The sequence below is a fragment of the Physeter macrocephalus genome, chromosome 8, assembly GCF_002837175.3.
Source record: "Physeter macrocephalus isolate SW-GA chromosome 8, ASM283717v5, whole genome shotgun sequence".
Classification (NCBI taxonomy): domain Eukaryota; kingdom Metazoa; phylum Chordata; class Mammalia; order Artiodactyla; family Physeteridae; genus Physeter; species Physeter macrocephalus.
In genome coordinates this window covers 81,029,582-81,049,847 of record NC_041221.1, presented here as the reverse complement: position 1 = coordinate 81,049,847, position 20,266 = coordinate 81,029,582, and the positions used below count along the sequence as shown (strand labels likewise).

The following is a 20,266-nucleotide window of genomic DNA, read 5'->3' as shown; positions in this document are numbered from 1 at the left end:
TGTTTATCTGCTGGTTGAGGCACACTTTTCTCAGGACAGTGCTGGGGACAGATCCATTCTCCCCCTTTTTTCTAGGTCCAGTGCTGACCACATACTTTCCCCACGCAGGTCATAAAAGGGTCGGGTTTCTACTCTGCATTCAGGCAGTCCTGATTCGACCCCACCAGGCTCCTTGATGTCCTGTTCCAATTGTCTTATTTAGACTTGGATTGTCCCCATGTCCCTAGCTTCACACGTTCACTTCCCCTCAGATTTCCTTCTCCAGGTAACTAACCCCATGGGTGACCCCATGAGGATGCTGTTTGTACTTGTATGTCTCCCAGATGATACTCCATTTTGAAATTCTGGAGTTCCCACAGTGTAGCAAGTGTAGATGAACACAGAAGCTACTTTCCTTAGAGACGACTTAGATTTCAAAATGCTCTCCTGAGTACACCCTGTGGTCAGTTCACAGTGACATTTAACCATACTTCACTGGTTCCTAGAGTTGACAGAGCTTTGATCCAGCATGTTAGAGATGCTGAAATTTGGTAATGAGCTACTCTACTTTTTTTTAACCTACAGTATTAGGAATATGAAAGCATTAGAATAAGTGTTGGTTTGGGGAAAGCCCTCCCATTCCTGTTCAGTGCCAGTCACAGGGAGTAAAAAAAAAAAAAATACATGAAACAAAGTTACTAGTTAAAGGATCTAGTTAAACAGATAAGAAATGGAACAAAGGATGCAGCTCCCATTCATAAGTGTTCTGCCCAGTGAAGAGAGAGCAGATACTATGAGGTGTTAAGTGTCATGCAGAGAAAATATTGCTCTCTTTTTAGAGTATAATTTGGATAAAACATTATTTTAAAGTGAAAGAATCTTAAGTTATAACCCTAACCACCCCCCTCATTTGACAGATGAGAGGATGTGGCGCAGGGCAGTGAGGTGGCTTGTCCAAGGCCGTGACACCAGGTAGAGGTGGGACAAGGACCCAGGACTGCTGGTCCCCGGCCAGGGGTGCCTCTCTGGCCTGTACGACTGGGTTCGGCTGTTGCTCAGATGTTCACAGAAGTAGCAGAAGAAGCCTTAGCAAACTTATCCTTCCTCTTGATTCCTGATCTTTCTTCTGGACTTGGTGGTGAGGGAGAAGTATTTCCTCTGGAAATAGTACCACCTTGGGCCCTCAGTGGCTTTCTTAGCTTATCTTCCCCACTTGCCTCCTTCCCTTTGTAAAGCCAGAAGCTGGGCTCTAGGGATGATGGTTAGTCTGAAATAGAAAATAGGGGCAACCACAAATCCAGTATTTATTTATTCGTTGGCTTGCATGTGAAATAGAACCTGCCTTCAAGTGGTGTTTGGTGTGACCATCTTTTCAAAGTAAACAAACAGCAGCAATGAAAAATATTCCAGTTTGATCCCAAACACCATGTAGTTTGTCGCAGCATAGAATGACAGGTATTCATGCTGAAGCTGGAAAGTGGCTCTTGTTTTGATCTTGGTCTTTACTGGTTGAATGTTAAGAGAACTGTGTACCTGAGACCTAGCATCAGGTGTTGCTATCGTGCATTGAAGTTCTAGGGAGTAGAACTCTCCATTCTCAGCTGGCATTTTATGCTTTTGTGTTAGAACAAGTGTTGAATTAGCGCCAAAAAAAATATTGCTGACCCAGTTACTTGAGTCTGGAGTATTTTTTTTTTTTAATCCAGCTGAGATGGAATGCTTTTCAAAAGTCCTCGTTCTGAACAGCAGCTGAGTTCTTTGTACTGTTGTACCTTATATGTGTCCAGTGTATCAGCGAGTGTGTTTCTGAGGTTAAAGGTGGGCCTGGGCCATTGAACTTCAAGTTCTTTGTAGAACACGGAGGGAAAATTCTCACTGTGGCCTGATCAGAGTTTCCCTGGGGTGCTCTGGCAGTGAGGTTCCACCTCTTAAATCTTGTGGGTTCCCTCCTCTCTAAGTTGGGGTGACTCTGGGGGCACATGTTTCCAAACAGTTTTATCTTAGGTCTCAAGTTCATCCAGGCATAACACCAGCTGGAGAAAACAGTCCCTGCAGCCCTCCCATCCCTCGCTTCTCTCATGGCTCAGGCCCCAACCTCCTGTGCTCAGTGAATGCGTGGAGAGTGATGGTGGGAAATAGTCTGGTTCTACAGGCAGTGATTTGAACTAATGTAAACCCTGCTGAGAGCCTTTTTTGAGTGTGAACCAAAGACAAAGAGGTTTGATCCTAGTCCAGTAATAATGAGCTCGCCAGGAGCCAGAAAACAAGAAACAATAGTTATTGTCCTCGGTCTGGAGGATCTGTTACCCAGAAGCTTTGGGGGAGCATCAGATGTTAACAGGATCTCTGTTTCAGGATCCGTCCAACTGTAGGAGGGGTACAATGATAAGATGTGAGAACTGAAGTTTTCCTGATCCTTTTTTCTGTGACCATCAAAAGTACCTGTTAAGCAACTGTCCATAGACGGGACCGTGAAGCTCTCTGCAGATAAATGGTACAGACAAGAGCTTATGGTTGGAAACAGCTCTGTTATAAAAATGGGGCCAGAGAGAACAAATAGCACAAAACACAACAGTAGCCTCAGATCGCTGGGAGCAGGAAACATAAATATTGTGAATAGTTGAGTCTTGATACTTGATAACAGAGTTTAAAAGGGTGATCGTGTTACTTGGTGAAACTGTAATCCGAGTTTCATGTTTTAAAATATCTTTTAAGTCACGTAATTGATTCCTCCCTCCCTCCCTTCTTTCCTGCCTATGTAAGTGCCAAGCACTGTGGCAGGTGCAGGGGATGTGGGTGTGAGTAACATACAGTTGTCCTTAGAGAACTGGGCCTCAGGTGGAAAGTGTATAAAGAAGGTGCCCCCAGCGTTAGGCTGCATAGTTTAAAATAATCTGAATTCCGTTAGCAACTATTGGTGACGGTGGTGTCAGCTGTCCCTTCTGTTGACCTTTGGGGTGACGTTAGAAGTCAGGAGTGCTTTTTCCCTGTCCTCATGGGAGACTGGGAGCCGAGGTGAGGTAGGAGGTTTGTAAAAGGGACTGGAGTGTGTTGCCCTCTAAAGCAGGGTTGAGCTTAATCACAAGGGGGTTTGGGTATTTGGGGGGGTGTGGTTTTTAAATTTCAGTGAGGCTGTTTATACAGTCTTAAAATTAAGTCTAAAATTATCTCTCTACATGCGGGCTTTCATCAGTGTGGGTTTTATTTTTGGTTCCACATGCCATGTTTGTATAACAGATGTGAGGTTTTTTCCTACTATGCGGGCTTCTGACCCACAGAAAAAAAAGCATTGAACTCACAGGCATGTCCTCCACCACCTCCTCCACGAAGCTTTTTTTTTTTTGCAGGCAGATAAATTAAAATCCTTAAGCTGCGGCTCTGAAAATGACATATGGGAGATGTACGATTTAATTCTCTTAAAGCACAAGTTCCGCCAGTCGCGTCTCTGCTGTTCCTTTGGCTTATGATCCGTCGAGTAAGTCATCACCAGCTGTCATTTACCTTTGAGATGCTAATTCACGCTTCAGCAGCAGTTCAGCGCAGCTCCTCAGCTCTACTTCCTAGTCCTGGGCTGGGGGAGCTTTTCCTGTAAAGAGCCAGCTAGTAAACATTTCAGCTGTGAGGGCCTTGTGGTCTTTAGCAACTACTCAACTCTGCAGCCAAAACAAAATGCCAGCAAGTGAGCGTGGCTGTGTTCTCTATTTACATGAACAGGAGCTAGCTGGATTTGACCCACACTCTGTCCTTTGCTTCGCTGGCTTGTGGTAGACCTCAGTGGCCCTGTGCCTGTCATATGCAGTTATTCTCCCCTTCTCCCTGAAGGGAAAACTTGAATGGCCTAAACTTTGTGCTGAGGGTACCGGAGCTCCTGATTAAGTTGCAAATACTGGGCTGTGTGAGCTCGTGTGTACTGGGTTGACTAGGCAAGAACAATGTAGGGATAAATTCAGTGTGACGCATTCAACAGTATAAGGTCTTACTCTTCCTGGCCTTTTGAAATACATGGTAAATCATTCACAGGTTAAAAAAAAAAAAAAATCAGCCCTTCTTTTTAGGTAGCCAAACCAAGCATTTTGGTGATTGGGAAGAAGTGGGGATGGAGAAAATGAGTGTGTGGGTACCCCAGTTCTTTGCTCCTGGGGGCCCCCAATTCCTGGTCCAGCGCAAAATGGGAAGGATGCTGGGCCAGAAACTGAAATGTCTGCCTGGCCGGGTTCTCAGAACTAGGATTGGGGAACAAGTGACTAGGGGCTCTCAGAATCTTGAGGGTATAGGTTTGGTAGGATTCAGTCTTTTGGAGGATATTAGGTTCTTGTGTCCCACCTAGGCAAAATCATGGATAGTTGAAATTAAACCATGAAAATGCCTGAAATATCCATAAAGCAGAGCACACATGGCTTTGTGTGTACAGCATTTCACTAGAAAAGGTAGCTCCTTGTTAGCATGGATTTTTTAACCTGTTTTATTCGCTGCTTGAATCTCCATAACCTAGAACAGTACCTGTACATAGTAGATATGAATGAGTCAGGGAACGAGCAAACCCTGTGCTGTGACGCTTAGGTGTAGTTATATAATATATCGTGTGGGATGAAGAATACACTCGTAAACTCTAATTTCACTGGGCTTTTCATAATTATTTACAGAATACAGCCATGAGTGTAGTTGGATTTGCATATGATATGTCACCATTCTATTCCAGGTTCACAAGTTCAAGAGGAAGTTAGCTGATTTGGTGCTCACTTAGGCCATAAGCACATCTTCCCACTGATGAGTGGTCTGACTAGAAAGCTCTGCCTGTTTAGACATTTAGTCCTCTTAATAGAAACTTCAGCATCTCTGTGTTCAAGAGAGAACTGTCAGTGGGCCTTGTTCCTCTCAGGGGGACACAGAGTTCTCTATCAGACCCTGCATTCTGTAGGAGGGAGTGTGGGCCAATAACCGTATTTGCCGTCTAAAACAAAGTCCAGGCCTGCATAGCTGCAGTTTTGTCTCTGGGGTTAGGTGTGGATTTGTTTTCTGGACTCAGAGGGCCCCCTGTTTCCACCCCTTTTCTCTTGATTATGGGGGGCAGTGCTTACTGAGATGCTGACCCTAGCGGGGGCAGTAGAGACTTTCCTGGCTCCGAGATGGGTGTGTAGGGGGCTCTGTGGGCATCTCTGTTCCTGTCTCCTGCTCTCCCTGTTCCCCCCAACCCTCGAGTTTTCAGAAACCCTCCCTGGGGAGAGTTTGGCAGTGTCGGTTAAAATTTAACCAATTTTATGACTCAGTATTTATCTTCTGGATGTCATTGCTCCTGAATGCTCTACATGTGCAGAGAGAGATATGCACAATATGGGAACTATCCATTGTACATTGTTTATAAGAGTGAAAACTCAGAAACAAGGTAAATGTCTGCCACTAGCGTCACAGAGACTAAATTATGATTGGTCTGGGTTGTGGATTTCTGTACAGTAGTTAAAAAGGATGCAAACTGATTTATGTGTTGAACACGCAACAATCTGTGAGATGTAATGAGAGGGGAATAACACAGCAAAGGGCCTAAAAGGATACACATGAAAGTGTGACAGTGGTTCCCTCTGGGAAGCAGTCAGGTTAGGGTTGGAGTAATGCGCAAGGGGGTTCAGTTATCTGTGTCTGTTATAATTTACATTTTCTTTGGCAACAAGAATATAATTATGTATTGCTTGTATAATTGTAAATAAATATATTTTAGAATGATGCTTGGACTCTTATGTTTGCAGTTAGATTTCTTGAAAGCAGGGGCGAAAGGGCTGCTGGGTTCACATCCTGCCCACTACCCAGCCCTCCTGACTGTCTCCTCTGCTCAGCCTTCAGCCATCAGTCTGGCTTCTGCCCCCATCTGCTCTAGAGAATATTCTGATCACTGCCCCAAATGACTCTTTGTTGGCAAATCCAATCTGCGTCGTCATCGCAATTGGTGGTATTTGACACACTCTGCTTCTTGAAAGCCTCCCTCAACTTCTCACTGGTTCTGTGCCTTTTCAGTTTCTTCCTTGGTTTTTTTCCCCTTCTCCCCAGTCCCCAAATGTTTGCATTCCCCAGCATTCTGGGCCGTTCCCACCTCTGTCTCCCTCCCCGTCCTCTACCCGCATTCCTCTCCAGGTGAGTTTATTTACTCCATTGAGTGCCGCCTCTGCCATCTCTGCTGGTCACTACCAAGTCCTTCTCTCTAGTCCTGCTGTCTTTCTGGAGCACTTCACCCTTGCTTAGCCATCTGCCCACATTTCCCCCGGATACTGGCCGACTGTCGTTAAGTGAATGACTGCCCCTCCATCCTGAAACCGCTCTTCTGTGATTCCTAGCCACTGCTGGGCCGCCATCCAACCAACTGCCAAGCTAGGAACTGGGAATCTTAGTTCTGGGTTCCTCTTCCTTTCTTCTTAGGCCCCATCAAATCAGCACACAGGACCTGTCTATTCCATGGCACCAATCCCCACTGCCATTGCCTAATTGAAGATTTATATGAGTTTTCGCTGGGATTAACTCTTATCTCTCCTTCAAGATTAGTAACTGGCGTGATTCTTGTTTGTACATTCTGCCTTCACGTTACCTTAATTCCCTGAGCAGATTGACGTTAGCTGTCGCCTGCTTCCCTTCTGAGGAAGAGCCCTTCGTGCCGTCATTATTAGTCAGTTCTCTGCAAGTTGTCTTGTTTGGATTGAAAGCTTATTATTTAAAGTTTGGTTAGAGTTGTTTTCTAACTGTCTAATCATATTTGGGGTGGTTTGATCCTGACGAAATCCTCATGGTGGAGGAGGAGCTGTAAGCACCAATGCCGTCTCTGTCTTGCATGCTTCCGAGATTCTGGGGAGTTACTATTTGGGGATGTTAAGTTCCTGATGGCAGAGGTGGCAGGGTCAAATAAAACCAGGCTTGGTGCAATTTTAGTTCCCCTTATGGCTTTTAATAATGACACAATGTAGACTTTTCTCATAAAAATGTCTAGAAACCCAAACAAAAGAGATGTGAGATTGTTACTGTTTTTAAAAATAGCCCCCCCACAAAAAGGGCCTCAAAGGTAATAATTTACAGAGAAATGAGCCTTGGTTGCTAGAGGCCTTTGAGGGGAGGATGGAAGCTGATCTTAGTGTTCCCTGTTTCACAGCTCCTGTCCGTGGGTGGGTAACAGACAGGCATCACTCTCATGGACACTGGAATTTTTCCACAGACAAAAAGAAATTGTCTTAGAAAGTTTGAAAATAAGTGGAATATAAAAAAGGGGAGAGGGTCTCGATTCTGAAATTCATTTCAAGTAAGAGATACTAAACAGAACCTACAGATATGGTTCTTCTAGGTTTTATGGTATAACTCCTGCTCAGCTGGCCCAAAGCTCTCTCTGCAGCTTGGTTTCATTAAATGCCCTAAAAATTCAATGTAATGAAATGTAAGACTCATTCGCTTTGCTAATATGCCATTTTCTCATCTCTCCCAAATAATATTTTAATATTATAGGAACACGCCGCTCCTTTTCCTCTTCATTTCTGTAAGAAACACTCCGAAATTCTATACTTTTGTGTGTGTGTGTGTGTGTGTGTGTGTGTGTGTGTGGTACGCGGGCCTCTCACTGTCGTGGCCTCTCCCATTGCGGAGCGCAGGCTCAGTGGCCATGGCTCACGGGCCCAACCGCTCCGTGGCATGTGGGATCTTCCTGGACCGGGGCACGAACCCGTGTCCCCTGCATCGGCAGGCGAACTCTCAACCACTGCGCCCCCAGGGAAGCCCCCAAATTCTATACTTTATTTCTAAGTTTGCAGCATGTGGGCCCCTGGCCACTGAGATTGAAATTGTTTTGGAGGCATAGCTAGCATCTCTTCTATATAGATGAGTTACGGGAATTTTCTAGCTTCCATCTCTTTGAGCTTAATACTTGTGTTGATGTTTCAAAATGTCTTCCCTGATTTGGGAGTTCAGACATATTTTCTTCTGGGTGGCAACTAGGTCTCTGAAAGATAGGTAGTGAGCACTGTTTTTTAGAACTCAATTCTTATACAGGCATACCTTGTTTTGTTTTGTTGTCCTTTACTTTATTGCACTTCGCAAATACTGCGTTTTTTACAAATTGAAGGTTTGTGGGAATGCTGCATCTAGCAAGTCTGTTGGTGCCATTTTCTCAACAGCATTGTTCACTTCATGTCTCTGTGTCACTCTTGGGTAATTCTCGCGATATTTCAAACTTTTTCATTATTATTATATTTGTTATGTGATCAGTGATCTTTGATGTTACTGCCATGACTCACTGAAGGCTCAGATGATGGTTAGTGTTCTTTTAGCAATAAAATATTTTTTAATTAAGGTCTATACACTGCTTTTTAAAACAAAAACACACAGTGCTATTGCACACTAAATAGACTGCAATGTAGTGTAAACATAATTTTTATATGCACTGGGAAACCAAAAGATTTGTGTGACTCGCTTTATTGAGACATTTGCTTTATTGCAGTGGTCTGGAACTGAACCCGCAATATCTCTGATGTATGCCTATATATATGTGCCAGGGAAGGATTCACCTTATTGAAAGTGCCCGGTACGGTTGTCTGTTGGTATCTGTGGGGGATTGGTTCCAGGACGCTATCGGATACCAAAATCCACCAATGCTCAAGTACCTTATGTAAAATGACATTGTATGTTACTTAGGCACATCCTCTTATATTCTTTAAATCATCGCTAGATTATTTATAATATCTAATACTATGTAGATAGTTACTGGTACGTGACAAATTCAAGTTTCACTTTTTGGAACTTCCTGAAAGATAAAAAAAAAATTTTTTTTAATATTTTCCATTTGTGGTTAGTTGAATCCACAGATGCAGAACTGGCAGATATGGGGGTCCAACTGTAACTTTCAATATGAATCCTTTGTAAAGTGAATAGAGCATCTACTGAGTTCTAAGATGTTCATCTCCCCACATGTTTAAATCAGAATGCATCAACCAATCAGGGGTTCAGGTAATGTGCCTAACTCCCTCCCCGAGAAGTTCTTTTTATAAAATAGTACCTTAGAGTTAAGGAAGTTTACTTAATGGCTACTATGGATTAGGAACTGTGATGAGTACTTTTTACAACGATTCACTGATTTAATTCTCAGGGTTGGAAGTCCATGTGAGCTTTTTATTCTTCCTGATAATTTGTGGCTCTGAGTTTGGTTGCTTGAGGGTTGGGGGGAAACCCTTGCCCTTGGGTCTGTACAGAACCAACACAGATGCAGTGTCCTTGGATACCCAGAACCAGACATAAGAGGTAACACCCTCAGCAGGCCTGTCCCCTCTACCCCATGGTGTGGAATCTGTGTGTAATGTGTGTTTTCTTTTTCTAAAACCGAGATGGAGCTTGGAACAGCAAATATTTAATCAGAGCAGATTCCCCTCGCTAAATCCTGCCAGCGTGTTCAACTCGGAGGTTCTTTGCCTAAAAATATTCACCACGTACTGAAGGCTAAATGGCTAAGTCACCCACAGAGCATAAAGCAGGTCTTAGTATTTGGAGCAGGGGGTTGTTTGCCTACTGATATTTTGGATGAAGTATGCAGGGCCACATACTCACCCTTTGATGAGCCTAAGGGCCTCTGGCAGTAAACAAGGGTTTTAGGGGAGGGGGCGATTTGCGGGGGATGGTAGGGTAGGCGTTCAGGCCTGCTGGCCAGTAGTGTTCTTCTTGAACTGATCTGAGAAGGAGAAGAGGGAAGTGGGTGTGGGGTAGGGAGGTGGAGAAGAGTCTAATCGGGAAAGGTGGGCTGGTGTAGACGAAAGGGATGCTGCCATGCACGTGTTACAGTGGAAGTGAGGGCGGCGGTGCACAGCAGGGATTAGCTTTGCCGATCGAGTGGGACACGGAAGGGAGGGAAAAGAAGAGTTCCATGAATATTACAGAGCAGTAAATCCCATATGAACAAAACAGGAGTAAATGAGGTGGCATGGCGCCTCCTTTTACAGATTTAATGCAACGTTACCTCCTTATTATCGGTGCCACTCATACGGGTGCAGCTTTTGTTTCCTGCTAGAGGCTCTGAGACGTTCACTTGTGTGGCGTCCCCCATTACTTCAGTATATGAGGATCTTAACCATGTGAGTTTGCCCGCTCACTGTGAAACACTGCTGGAAATTCAAGGTCCTTCAGAAGGCCGTTCCTGACTTCTCATTACCTGTGTGAGGGCACTTCCTGTATCCTGTATCCTTATCACTATACTGAAGCAATTTCCGGACCAGCCGTTCTCACTGGGATGCTCCGAGGCGCTTCCAACCCTATATGTTAAAAGCAAACTCCCGATCTGTTCTTTTCAGTTCCACTCTTCGTCCTCTGCCAACCCTACTCCCCCACCACCCCAAACAGCTTTAAAAAAGCAGAAGAGAACCCTCCCCGCATCCTTCACTTTCTCACCATCCCTACAGTCCTGCCAACTGTGACTTCTAGCCACAGAATTTCTGTTTTCTCTGCTAGTAGTTTACCTTCTTCGATTGTTATCTGGACTGTTAATCCAGTGGCCCTCTAATTTATCCTCCTGCCTCAAATCTGTCCCTTTCCCATATGTTCTCCACTTTGCAGCCAAAGGCATTCCAGCTTAAATAGTTGTTTCCCTTACAGGGTGGGAGCCAGACTCCTTAGCATGGCATACACCTGGCCCTTCCCACCAAGACCCTGCCTTCTTTTGAGCTTCATCTCTTGCCAAGGAGTGCTTTTTTAGCATATATATGTCCTGTGCAATATTTAGTCTAAGTATGTCCCAAGTGTTGTTATATTAAAAAATTAGTTACTATTTATCCAAAATTTAAATTTAACCAGACATTCTGTATTTTATTAGGCTTAGTATTTTACCTGGCTTGGTCAAAAATATAGTAGTGTCTCTCTTTTTGCATTTATTTTTTGCCCTGATCAAAAAGAAATTGGAGTTCCAGGAACTTGCTGACTGCAAAATATTTGGCATTTCTTTATGAAATCTTTTTTTTTTTTTTTTTTTTTTGGCTGTGCCACGTAGCATGCAGGATCTTAGTTCCCCGCCCAGGGATCAGACCCGTGTCCCCTGCAGTGGAAGTGCGGAGCATAACCACTGGACCGCCAGGGAAGTCCCATGAAATCTTTTATAGCTATTCATGGAAATGGAGCTATCCTAATAGGGTCTCAGTATTAATGCTTTTTTGCCCGAGACACTAATTTTGAAAAACATGCTTTGTTTGGAAAAGCATGTTTGAGATTCAGGTGTAGTAATGATTGCAGCTCTTTTCTGAGGGAGGGAACCCTCGTGGAGGAAGATGAACTGCAATTAAATGTAGTCTTCCTTCTGTTTATGGAAATCTTAATAGCCTCCACTGTTGTTGTTTCTTTAGGATATTTTCTGGAGAAGAAACTAAATTATCATGCTTCAGTTTTACCTCTAGTTTTATGTCATTTTTTTTTCCTGGGTTTTTTTTGTTTTGTTTTTTTTTGTCTTGTGAGTAAAGGCTGTAATGTGATTTTCAACTTATTTTCTGTTCTAAAGAGTGTTCGGCTTTGACGTTGGTAAGAAGCAAGTTGTTTTTTTTTTTTAAACACTGACTAAATCTTTATTTTCTGACATTAATAGAAACGTGCTGCTTGTTCTCATAATGTAAGATTTTAATTACTCTGATAATGTAAGTGGGTTTTACATTAAAACCTTCTAATTGTACTAGAATAAACCATTATCAACATTTATCAGAAGATTAAGGTCCATAAATAAAGAACTCCAGTGGATTAAGAAAAGAATCCAATTAACTGCCAATTCACAGAGAATAATACAAATGGCCATAAATTTAAGAAAAGACGTGAACCTTACTAGTAATGAGGAAGATGGGCATTAAAACAAGGTAGTGGTTTTTAACCTTTAAATTTGGTGCTCAGGTTGGGAATGTGAGCAGTCTCAAATATTACTGGTAGGATGTAAAGGCAGCCTTTAAAAGTGTGATTTGACTTTATCTCGTGAAATTTTAAAATGTAGATACTACTTGACCCCCTGATTTCATTTCCAGGTCAGGAGCTTATCCTATATAAATAATGGCATATGTGCAATTATTCTCTATATTTATGCATTTCAAGAAAAATATACCCGTGAGACTTCCCTGGTGGTCCAGTGGGTAAGTCTCCGAGCTCCCAATGCAGGAGGCCTGGGTTCAATCCCCGGTTGGAGAACTAGATCCCACAGGCCGCAACTAAGAAATCTGCAGGCCGCGACGATAGATTCCGCACGATAGATTCCACGTGCCGCGACTAAGATCGGCGCAGCAAAAATGAATGAATGAAGAAAAATATACCTGTGTATTATAAGTATCATTTTTTAAAACTCTGATGCTGGATTTCAGAATTCATTAGGAGTAAGTGGAGGTGGAGTGGTATGTTATGAGCACTATATTTTTAAGAAAGATTCAGAGAAAGAAAGAGGTCTTTGGAAGAGAGACTTTCTTCTCAGTCTTAATTTCTCTCTGCACATGGTGTATTTCACATTGGATTTTGACTTGTAGGCTGAAAGAACACTCCATTGGCAGCCCTTCTTTTCCTAGTTTTAACAAATGACTTTTTCTCTTTTTCTTCAGATCCCTTTTTTCGAAGATATCTGTAAAGGCATTAAAGCTGGCGACACCTGTGAGAAACTGGTGGGGTATTCTGCGGTATATAGAGTCTGTTTTGGAATGGCCTGTTTCTTCTTTATATTCTGCCTCCTGACCTTGAAAATCAACAACAGTAAAAGTTGTAGAGCCTATATTCACAATGGGTGAGTCTTTGTGGGGATCCTTTCACCGTTCCTTATATTCAGAGCAACATTCCAGGACCTCTTCCACTCTTCAGACCCTCTGACTGCTTTCCTCTAGTTGAAATTGTTGAAACTGATTTTAGGGAAGGTGGAACTTATACTTACCACCACACAATTGCCTAAGAACCGGAATCCTATTTGTAACGCCTGGTACCATAATGAGAAATGCATTGGAGATAAGAGTTTATTTCTTGTACCAAGAGCTTCCCCCAGGTCACTTCCACCCATGCAACAAAATGGTTTTGCACAATCAGAGGCCACACCGAAGACTGTCTAATTATGGGAAAAGGCAGTCTCCAGTCACTTAATTATTTCCCCTCCATTTGGAGAGAACAGAATCGTGAATTGACACGCTTACCTCCAAGAGGTCTTTTGTCCTTCCTTGAATATCATTTAAATACATTTCCTTTTTTTTTTTCTTTTTTTCTTTCCCTCCAGCTTTTGGTTCTTTAAACTTCTGCTGTTGGGGGCCATGTGCTCAGGAGCCTTCTTCATTCCAGATCAGGAGACCTTTCTAAATGGTACAAATGGGGTATTGGGGGTATCTATTTATTGCGTTTTTATTCACTTTGTAAAACTGTTCGAAAGTGTAGTCCAGGGTGCCTTTGATATTGTAGATTACTAACTTTCTTGTAGCTTAAAAAAAAAAAAAATCCTGCCTCAGCTGCCCACACTTCACCCACCCTCTGTACTTCCTCCCCCCACCCCCCTTCTCCCTCCCTGGGAGGGGTGAGAAGACCTTTAGTTACTCTATGTTAAAGAATTGAAATTAAGGTTATTAGCCTGAAGGGAGAATGAAGCACTTAAAACTTGTTTGAAAACTAGTTTAGCATGTCAGGGTGACCCAGGGAGACCTTGTTCTTTCTGAGCACTGCACACAAACCCAAGGCTTCTTAGCAGCTTTAAATCTGCTGTAGCTATAATGGGGTAAGAAAGGCATCCTCCAGACTATTTCTAAACTTGCCTTATGTGAAATTGTATAACACTGAATTATATTTCTTATTGATAGAACCTACCAAAATTATTTAATATAAAGCATTCAATCATAGCTGAAGCAAGGGGCCCTTCTTCATATGAGGTAGGAAGGGGAAAAAAAGCCTGAGTTTTAGAGGTTCAGAACACTGTTCAGATCCAAATGGTTTCACTTTCCTTATTAAGATAGTAAAAATATTCACATTGTGAATAAGGAACAGCCATAGTCCCTCAAATAGCCACATATCAGGCTCCAGCTAGTTTCTTAGGGTCATACCGGTTTTATGTACTCCTTAAGGAAGTTGTATCCAAGTTGTCTTTTTTACCTAAAATACTGGTAACTAGTTTCTATTCTCCACAGAGGTCCTTGTATATATTAGAATAATATACTTCGAATGGGACGGGACCTAGCTGTCCATCCTCTAGCACAGCTCAGTTGTATTATAGACAACCCAGAGATGTGATGCACTTATCCAAGGTTTGGGCTTCCTTGTGGCTGAGCCAGAAGCAGAACCTGAGTCTGTGGCCCCCCATTTGAACCTCATTTCCTCACTGGACATTGGTGGGTCTCTATCCGGTAAAATTTGAATCCTTGGTTTTTCTGGCATTGTGTGATTTTACTTTTAAATTGAGGGTCATTGTTGATTTTATGAATTACTGCATCTGTTAGGATATCTGGCATTTATTTTTAGCATGGAGGTGAAGCTTGGATGCTGTGGTGCCAGATTGCCTTTGTTCACATCCCAGCCCCACCCTTTACTGGCTATGGGACCTTGTCAACTTACGTGTAGACTCTCAGTTTTTCTCATCTGTAAAGTGGGTGTAATAGTAGTACCCACCTTGTAGGGTTGTGTGGGAATTAAATGTGTTACCGGTACAGGGAGCCTGCAGTAAAAATTAACTGTAGTCATTACTCTCTTTTGAGTTAAACACTTGGGACAGTCACCTCATCTCCTTTCGGACGGTCTTCTTTTGCAGCCTGGCGCTATGTGGGAGCCATCGGAGGCTTCCTGTTCATAGGCATCCAGCTCCTCTTACTTGTGGAGTTTGCACATAAATGGAACAAGAACTGGTATGTGCCTTTATGGAGAGCTTCCCCGTGAACTCACTCTGACTCAGAGAAAGTGCCCATTGTTGACAGATGCTCTACCCCGAGTTGTATTGCCAGGGATTAGCAGCCTGCTTACACCAAAAACAATTTTTGCTTGTTCTCTCCCTTCACTCTTGCTCTTTGGACCTCTTCATTTACTCCTCTCCCATTGTGTTTTTCTTGCCTTTCTACTTTTCCTTTTTCCACTTCATTTCTTTTCACTCTTTGGCTCTCTTTTCCCTGCACCCTCTCATTTGGGCTCTAAGACTTAGCCACACTCAACCCCACTGCTGGCACCCCGCAGCCCCTGCTCCGTGCTTGCGTTAGTGGCTGAAAATTTGGGTAGGCTTAACTTAGGCTCCCATCATTAGGAGATTAAAAAGAAAAAAGTACTTTGGAGCTGGAGGTTCATTTTCTGCAAAGAATATTCAATGAAATAGTGCTTTTCTTTTTAACAAAATTTTTGTTCCTTCTTAACTGCCTAAGAGGGGAAGGACCCCTTCATTAGGAAGATCTGTTGTTCTACCTTAGAAAGCCTCCCCGACTTTAAAAAAAAATACAGACCCTTTTTAAGTGCCTTGAAAATAGAATTCACATCCTAGAATACATGGGAAATGCCAAACTATTAATGGCTCGTTTTATTTCTTGCTGAGCCACACTGAGGAAATGACAGCTAGACAAGGGTCCAGCTCCTTCAGTGCTAAGGCCACGTTGACTCTCTTTGTGACTCTGGGCAAAGCACTGAAGTGCTCTGTCTTACTTTACTTATAAAATATGAATGAAAATAACTGCCTGCTATATCCAGTAAGGCTTTTATAATTTTGTAGATTTTGTAGGCATCACGTTATTTTGTACTGTTTGGGCGGGGGATCTGAAAGTTCTATATGAATGTGAATTTTATTTTTTATTTTGGACAAAACAAAATATACTGTCCAAATTCTCTCAAAACACTTTTCATCCTGATTATATTCCTCAGCTTGGTAGTAGTAGTAGTTGTTTTGTTTTGCTCTTGTTTTTTTGAAAATCGAATCGTGAGATGCCTGAGTGAAAAGGTAGTGTTAACCATTTTATTATTTGGTAAATATTGGAGTAAGCACCCAAATACCAATTTAAAAATGTTTACAGCACATTGAATAGTCATACAGGTAGCACTGCAGGCGTGTTTTGGTATTTTTTCAAATCTTTTTTTTTTTTTTGGGCGGGGGCCGCTCTGCGCGGCATGTGGGAATCTTAGCTCCCTGACCCGGGATTGAACCTGCGCCCCCTGCATTGGAAGTGCAGAGTCGTAACCACTGGACTGCCGTGGAACTCCCCTCAAATCTTAATCTCTATGATAATACAGATTTCTAGATCTGAGTACATATATAAGTTTATTATTGCATGCCGTCTTGCATTTTGAGTCATCCCCGAAACCTAGTATGTTTGGGGCTTCTACTAGATCTTGTTTCGAGGCAGCAAAGTTTTCCTAAAGATAAGTCAAATGGTTGACTATAGTTTTATGTGACCCTGTTCTCAGTTATGCAGAAGAAATATGCACAATAAGTTGGAAATGCATTTTAATTGATTAAATACCATTCTTTCCATTGATGATGATTCCTTTTTTGGGGGGTGGGGGGGCGGTGCTGCACCATGTGGCTTGTGGGATTTTAGTTCCCAGACCAGGGATCGAACCCGGGCCCTTGGCAGTAAAAATGTGGAATCCTAACCACTGGACTACCAAGGAATTCCCTGGTGATTCTTAAGTACTTTCATTCTGAATTTTTTATTTGACAAAAGGAATGCATCACCCTATGTTTTTTCTAATATTTTTACAAATAAACTTCGAGTAAGGAACTTCATGATAAAATATTAATATCTTTGATACTGAATGCCTGACTTGCCCATTAAATAGTATGCTCTCTTGAGAATACTTGTGCTTTTTTACTCTGACTTTAATGTTTTGATTGATTCTGAAGCCGTTTTCTGGGACTAATTATCGTTGCCAAGTTTTAACGGGCATTTTGGAAGAGTTTGATTGCTTTAAAAACTTTCCAGAAACCACCCAATAGGAATGGCTTAAGAGCTTTGCAACGATTGATGTTGCTGTTGTCCTGGCTTTGAGGCCAGTGTCCCAACAAAATCTCTTTTGTCTACATACTCACAGCTGGTTGGTCTGCCTAAAATTAGGATTAAGCTAGGAAATGTACAAGCATTGTTATTTTTATGTAAATTCATCTAATTTAGGTTTTTTTTGGTGTGTTTTTTAACAGAGATTCTTGCTTACAAGGTTAGTCTAGAAAGTATAATGCTTGTATCACTCTTCATGGAACAACCAAAATTTTTCTTCCCTTTTCCTTTCTTTTTTTCTCCTTTTGTAAAGATCTTGAGAAGGAGAAGAACCCAAAGGCGGTAGGATAGAAAGGCCATGGGCCTGGACACAAATGCTGCAGATTTTAATGCCCCTGGCTCTCTGGCTGTTTTACTTGAGGCATATGATTTGGCCTCTCTGACCTCAGTTTTTTTACCTGAAAAATGTTGTGGTTGGGTGATGTTTAATGTGTTTTGTTCTTTTGTTAAAAGATAGGCTGGGGCATATTAAAATTTTTTTAAGAGTTTGTCCGAGCAAAAATTGATTCAAATTGGGCACCCTCCAATCTGGCAGATAGAAAGGAGCTCCGAGGAGCTGTACAAAATAAAAGACGTTTATAAGCAGCAGAGAGCAGGGACAAGGAAGTTATATTAGGCAAAAAAGCAGGTTGGTTATTGTGAGGTAACTTTCCTTCAGGGGATGGCAGGCGTCTACCAGTTAGGTCACATAACTAGTGCTGATCAGGGGATTCCTGATTGACTGGTTTAAGATTCCGTTTCTGGGAGAGCTGAAACTCTAAGTTGTGTTGGTTTGGTGATGTGGGGCTTAGCGTAAGCGACTCCTTTCTAAGCCTGTTGTCTTGTTTTTGACACTTTCTAGGTCAATTTTTATAATTCGAAGCATCAGTTCTATATAAAAACTGAAATAACAAAAAGTTAACAGTATATTTAGGTGTTTCTTTTGGAGGGGAGTTGCATTTTTTTTAATTAATTATTTTTATTGTTTTTGGCTGCATTGGGTCTTTCTCTAGTTGCGGCGAGCGGGGGCTACTCTTCGTTGCGGTGCACGGGCTTCTCATTGTGATAGCTTCTCTTGTTGTAGAGCATGGGCTCTGGGCACACAGGCTCAGCAGTTGTGGCTCGCGAGCTCTAGAGTGCAGGCTCAGTAGTTGTGGTGCACGGGCTTAGTTGCTCCACGGCACGTGGGATCTTCCTGGACCAGGGCTTGAACCCATGTCCCTTGCATTGGCAGGCAGATTCTTAACCACTGTGTCACCAGGGAAGCCCTATTTAGGTGTTTCTAATGAAGACCCATTTTCTAGATTTTGTTTATTTATTTATTTATTAGTTTTTCTAGATTTTAAATTAATGTTGTTGTTGGGTTTTGTTTACTCCTAACCCTCACCTGAAGTCTGAGCCCAGCCATCTTTCCTAACCTGATAACCTGCTTGCTTCTGTATCCATACACTCCTCCCCACTGCCCGGTCTTTTTTTAATCTCCATCCAAGTGCTTCTTATTGAGCACTGATTCAAAATTTTTGGAGTATTAACTGTGTGCCGGGCACCAAGAGTATAAAGATAAATAAGTCACAGCACTTATTTGGGGTGTCTATAGAAGATGTCATTGGGAGGACCAACTGAGTCTGGAGCAGCAGGAATCACAGCCACTCTGCCACCATTGCTGCGTCCAGTTATTCTCTAACAGTTGGCAGTCCTTGCACCACTATTCATTAAGCACCTATTATTTGCCAGGCACTCGACGGTAGGAGAGCAGCAGTGAATGCAACCGTGTCCTGCTCTGTGGAGCTTACATTCTCCTGGGGAGAGGGGGGATAGATAATCAACTTATAATCAAGCAAATACGTACTACCCCAGGAGGGATAGATAATCAACTTATAATCAAGCAAATACGTACTAGGTTCAATGGTGAAAAGTGCTCTGGAGAAAAAGAAAGGGTGTGGGAGTTGGGGTGAGCAGGGCAGGGAAAGGCTTTCATGATGAGGTGTGAGGGAGACGAAGGAAGTTGGGGAGAGCCTAAGGCAGGATTGTGCTGGCTTCTTTAAGGGGCACACGGACATCCACTGTGGCTGGACCCCAGTGGTGAGGGAAGGGTGCAAGAGGTGAAATCAGAGACAGCCCTGGGCCGGCTCATAAAGGGCTTCTGGGACCATCATGGAAGGGCACTAGAGAGATGGAATCTAATGCACATTTTAAGTTGAGAAAAGATGAGAGGGGGTTACAGGTGCAGGTAAGGAGACTAGTGGGAGATGATCCAGGTGAGGGACGAGGTAGCTTGGAGCCACACGGTAGCAGCAGTCAGATTCTGATATAGTCTGAAGTTGGAAGCAGTGGAATTTGCTGCTGGGGGATGGCATGGTGGTGGGGAGAGGAGAGGAGCAGGAAGAGAAAAAGACAGCGGTCAAGAGCAACTGCAGTTCTTTAATCTCCCCCCACCCCCACCCCTAATGAGAAGAATGGAATTGCCATGTTCTGAGGTTGGGAAGATCACAGAAGAGCACATTTGGGGATGGATGTTTGAATATTGGGAAGTTAATCTGGACCTGCTAAATTAGACCTCCAAGTGGAGACATTAACAGTTGGATAATAGGAGCCTGGAGTTGAGGGGAGAGGTTAGGGTTGAAGATTTAACCTTGGGAATCTAAGCATAAATTAACTGTTAAAAGAAAGTCCTTCTTATAGTAATAACATAGCCCAGAAGACTAGTGAGGAAACAGCTGGACCCCACCTACACACTGGTCAGCAGTCTTCACCTTTTTCTACATAATCCGTTTTCTCTCCCTGTCATCGATTACCATTTGGCTCTTTCCTTTGTCTAGTTTCATTTTCTCTTCATTTGCTTTGTGTCCCTTCTCTGTTAGAATAACTCTGTGGTCATCGGAGCACCTGGCTCAGTTTCAGGAATATGATGGCCATTGTCATTTTGGCCTTTCCTCCCTGTTTTCTTTGTCTCCGGCTGCAGTAACTTCATAATTGAAACATTTTAGCTGGATTGCTTGAACACTTTCCAGCTTTGTGAAGATACTAAGTATGTTGTTTTCTCTGTGAAGGTTTGTGAGAGTGTGGTTACAAAGGGCAATTGAATCCTAAGGCAGATGACAGTGATTCAGTCCATCCCCCTGTTGTTGTTCTGTCCTCTTCATTTAGCATCAATAAGCACTCTTGGGGCTTCCCTGGTGGCGCAGTGGTTGAGAGTCCGCCTGCCGATGCAGGGGACATGGGTTCGTGCCCTGGTCCGGGAAGATCCCACATGCCGCGGAGCAGCTGGACCCGTGAGCCATGGCCTCTGAGCCTGCGCGTCCGGAGCCTGTGCTCCGCAACGGGAGAGGCCACAACAGTGAGAGGCCCACGTACTGAAAAAA

At 43.0% G+C, this 20,266-nt stretch overlaps 1 protein-coding gene across 3 annotated transcripts in view; it reads left to right on the top strand.

Annotated features, from left to right (window-relative positions):
• The window catches only part of SERINC5 (serine incorporator 5), an 86,699-nt gene that overhangs the window by 43,373 nt on the left and 23,060 nt on the right, over nt 1-20,266 (top strand). For all 3 annotated transcript variants that reach the window (XM_007111451.4, XM_055086639.1, XM_055086640.1), the window contains 3 exons: nt 12,540-12,718; nt 13,196-13,278; nt 14,708-14,801. In XM_007111451.4, coding sequence (XP_007111513.1) covers nt 12,540-12,718; nt 13,196-13,278; nt 14,708-14,801 — 356 coding nt within the window. The remainder of the gene's footprint in view (nt 1-12,539; nt 12,719-13,195; nt 13,279-14,707; nt 14,802-20,266) is intronic.